At 37.7% G+C, this 4,181-nt stretch overlaps 1 protein-coding gene across 1 annotated transcript in view; it reads right to left on the bottom strand.

Annotated features, from left to right (window-relative positions):
• Positions 1–2,051: 2,051 nt before the first annotated feature.
• Positions 2,052–4,181, bottom strand: part of strip1 (striatin interacting protein 1) — a gene marked incomplete at its 5' end in the record, with an annotated part of 196,340 nt that continues 194,210 nt past the window's right edge. Inside the window, one exon of the mRNA XM_043718937.1 lies at positions 2,052–2,363. Within this exon, the coding sequence (XP_043574872.1) occupies positions 2,116–2,363 (248 nt within the window). The remainder of the gene's footprint in view (positions 2,364–4,181) is intronic.

Here is a 4,181-nt window from a genome sequence, read left to right as displayed (position 1 = left end):
CTCAATTTGTTGACAATATATCAATAGATACCTAGGTAACTATACAACAGCAGTGACTTGTTAAGATTTGAAATGCACTGCTTGAATTTGTGATGCAGATTTGCAGATTTGTGATTCCTTTGTAACGAGGGTTCCGTTCCTCTCAGCTCTACAAATGATGAAAATCTCCGGTGCACAGCCTGTTAAGGATAGGTTAAAAAAATCACAGATACACGATTTTTGCTCATGGATATTGATTCTTGTTGCTACTTATATTTTTTAACCCAGATAGGCAAATTCACAATTTGTGATTTCACGGATACAGAACGTTTACTGTAGAGTCAACCAATGCCTTCAAAAGAAAACTTGATCATCATCTGGAGGAAAAACAATTATAAAGCTTTGGGGAGAGACGGGTGAGGGTGACTAGGGGAATTGATCTTGCAAAGAATTGTCATTGGCACAACAAGCCAAATGTCCTTCTCTATGCTACAATCATTCTATGATCTTACGAACATTTCATTTGATTTGCTACAGTTACCATTGCAAAGAAGTTAATGGCAGAGTGCTTTTTGTTGGTTAAGGTTCCTCTCTCCAATAATGGAAGCAATTCACTTCTCTCGTTTGCTTTTTAATCAACTCCAACTGTGGATTGAGCAACCTTTTCACATTCAAAGTTTACAATTGTTCATGTCCCTTTCGACTATTTTTCATCATAATGGTCATTTTATGGCTCTAATCTAATCCTTTTGATTATAAGAATGGGCACAACTTTTATGTCCATTAGTAGCTTGATGAAAAAGAAACAGGCATATCTTTAGATCACTTCTGATTAAATAATGCATTCACCAAGTTGATGAAACACAAAGCAAATAAAAATACATTTTTAAAAAGGTTATGAACACCAATAGAGTGATGGTTCTCCATGTGTTTGACACTGGAAAAATAACACAAAGAAGTTATGTAGGTAAACGGACAACAAATATGCAATCATTTCCTATTTAGATCAGAAACCGCATGTCAGTGGAGTGAATGGAAAGGGATCAGGTTCATTAGAATTTGATACAATCGGAATGGTTGGAATTAATAGAAAGAGTTCAATTCTCTACATTCTCCAAAAATTCTGTTGGAGTTCTGTGAAGTGGGAATGATTCTAAAGAATATTGGTCTTAAAATAGGTGTTTGACTTTTGCAACTCGACTGAACATTGTGAAGATGCAACATGAAGTCTCAGAATTAAGATGCTCAGTGGTATTATGGCACAAAGGAAGCCATTCAGCCTATCTTGTTGACACCAGTTCCTCAAATGAGCATCATTATCCAATGGTACTCTCTTGCTTTTCTTCCCCACACCCTTACATACTATTCCTTTCCAAATAATCATTCAGTGCCCTCTGAATGCCTCAATTGAACCGGTTTCCATCACATTTTCAATCACTGCCTTCCATAAACCTAACTATTCACTAAGTGAAAAAGCTTTTTCACACATCACTTTAAAACAATTAAGGTTCCACTTAACAAGATATTTGTACTAGGGCCAGAAAATCTTGTATTATATATTCAACAATTAAATAGGAACAATGCAAATATATATATAAAAACTAGAATTCTATGAGAGGTGGTACATAAAATGAAATTCTTGGTTAATATTAGCAACAAGTAGACACAAACATAAAACAACATTTTACGGCTTTACCTTTTCACCATAGTTAATGATCAGTCAATTAACTCCCTGTGGCTTGAAATGTTCCTCGATTACTACTTCCTTCAATTCTTTCATCTCCTTTCCCACAGACCGTAGCTTTTGGAGTTATGGTTGTCCTCTGGTACCTCAACCAAGTGTTTATTCATGTGTGAAGCTAAGTACATTATTTAACAATATGAGTCATGACAGGCCCAAAGATATCCCACATAATTACCACATAAACACTTTCCAACAGATACTAGTGACTTGGCATTCAGTTTAGCGTCACATACAATAGTTGGGAAAAAAATCTGCTTTGATTCCCATCATCAATATGTCGATAAATAAAGTCATTAGATCTCCCAGCTTACAAAATGTAGTTCACGAAGACAGTGATTAATTTATTACACAGTTACAGAATGATTGACTATGATACAGAATGGAGTTGGAAATTACTGAAGAAGCTCCTCCCAGCTGATTGGCTTTGAGAATACTTCCCTCTCAAGCCATAGGTCATAGTTCATTTGGAATTCCTCTGGCAGTACCAGCTGCTGTCCTAGTACACTCTGCAAACAGTTATCCACTGGAGCAAAATCAGGATTACTTGGATTTTTATCATATCTGCGACTATTAAAACGTTCAATGTTGGCTCTCAAAGCACATTCCTCAGCTTGAAAATCCCACGGACGGGCGTCAAGATCTAAAAATAACATTTTTGAAATTAGAATACTAAATTTAAAAACTATCATCATTTAAAATGGACTTTAAAATATAACATTTAATTCACTGTCAATGATTTAGCTTTTTATAGGATAACAGATCTCAACTATTCAAGTTTAGAAGATGATAGCCCTTTGACCTCATCATTCCAGAATGTGACTGCCACGAATTTCCGATTAAGCTTACAGATCCAAATGAAACTTCCACATAAACATGTAACTGCACTTGAAGTTCTATCGTAAAGAATGCAAGAATGAAAAATACAGCACTACCTTCATACTTCACTGGCAGATCAGCCTAGAGTATATATTTAAGCATGGTTAAACTGAAAGTCCAGACAGCTCCTAGATTTCAGTCTGCCTTGTGATACTATCAATCCCACTGTGTATCTCCACTGTGAAAACTTCCACGTGAAAACGCACGACATGAGCATCTTCACCAAACAGACTGTAGTGATTAAAGGCAGAGGTTTACGAACTTCTCAAAGGGAAAACTGAAGGTGACCAATAACTCCTAGTAGTGAGAGCAAAAGCCATATTACCCAGAAAGAATACAAAAACAAACTTTTAGAGGTACAAATAATCATGACGACCAATGAAGTACTTCAATGGAGAAGGGTCATTTTTAGATGTTTTCAGGAAAATGCAGCATTAAGATATTATCTTTTTATGTTTGCGTATTTTTAATTATGGACTGAAATGGAAAAAGGGCTGTTTTAAAAATCATAGCTTGTACAACAGATTGCGGCACTTTTAAAAATTGTGTTACAAAAAATCATTGTAAATGGAGTTCACTCTGTTGCTTTGTTCAAGCCGTGGAGGAGTTTGATGCAAATGGGATGTTACCAAGGTCTGAACTCAAAGGATATGTACAAAGTATTTTTCAGTAGCTGACTGGTTTGTGGAGTGGTGACCAGTTGTCAATTTCAAAAGTTATCAGTCTGCCAACAACTATATGATGGACATCTGGGTTATGAATGATACTTCCAGAAGCCTTCAGACCTCGAGAAGGGGAAGTGGTAACTTTCTCTGCAGTAGAAAAATCACTAAGTCTACAGAAAGCCACTTTATTTTCCCTCAACAGTAGCCATAAGCTGCAGATTCCAACAGAAACCAAGAGACTTTACAATTAAGGTACCAGTTTACCTGTGCCTCCTGTAAAGAAGTGAAAAAGAAACCATGGTCTCATTCGACATAACGGCACTGTTCACCTTTATTGACAAAGCCCTAGCCAGAGAAACAATAGCCAACCTGCTGAACAGACATAACAGACAACAGGACGTTGAACCCATCAACAAAGACGGCATACTTAAACTACTGGACTTGTGCCTCACAACACACTTCACATTCAACAACCAGATATACGAACAAATGGTGTTCGAGGTGAGCTGCTGGGATGGATTGAGGATTGGCTGTCTAACAGAAGGCAGAGGGTTGGGATAAAAGGTTCTTTTTCAGACTGGCAGCCGGTGACGAGCGGTGTCCCGCAGGGTTCGGTGCTGGGGCCACAGCTGTTCGCATTATATATTAATAATTTGGATGAGGGAACCGGGGGCATTCTAGCGAAGTTTGCCGATGATACGAAGTTAGGTGGACAGGCAGGTAGTACTGAGGAAGTGGGAATGCTACAGAAGGATCTAGACAGGTTGGGAGAGTGGCCCAGGAAATGGCTGATGGAATTTAACGTGAGCAAGTGCGAGGTCTTGCACTTTGGCAAAAAGAATAAAAGCATAGACTACTTTCTAAATGGTGACAAAATTAATAAAGCCAAAGCACAAAGGGATCTGGGAGTGCGAGTC

The sequence above is a fragment of the Chiloscyllium plagiosum genome, chromosome 28, assembly GCF_004010195.1.
Source record: "Chiloscyllium plagiosum isolate BGI_BamShark_2017 chromosome 28, ASM401019v2, whole genome shotgun sequence".
NCBI classification, from domain to species: Eukaryota; Metazoa; Chordata; class Chondrichthyes; order Orectolobiformes; family Hemiscylliidae; genus Chiloscyllium; species Chiloscyllium plagiosum.
The sequence above is the reverse complement of the archived record's forward strand: the minus strand, read 5'-3'. Positions and strand labels throughout refer to the sequence as shown.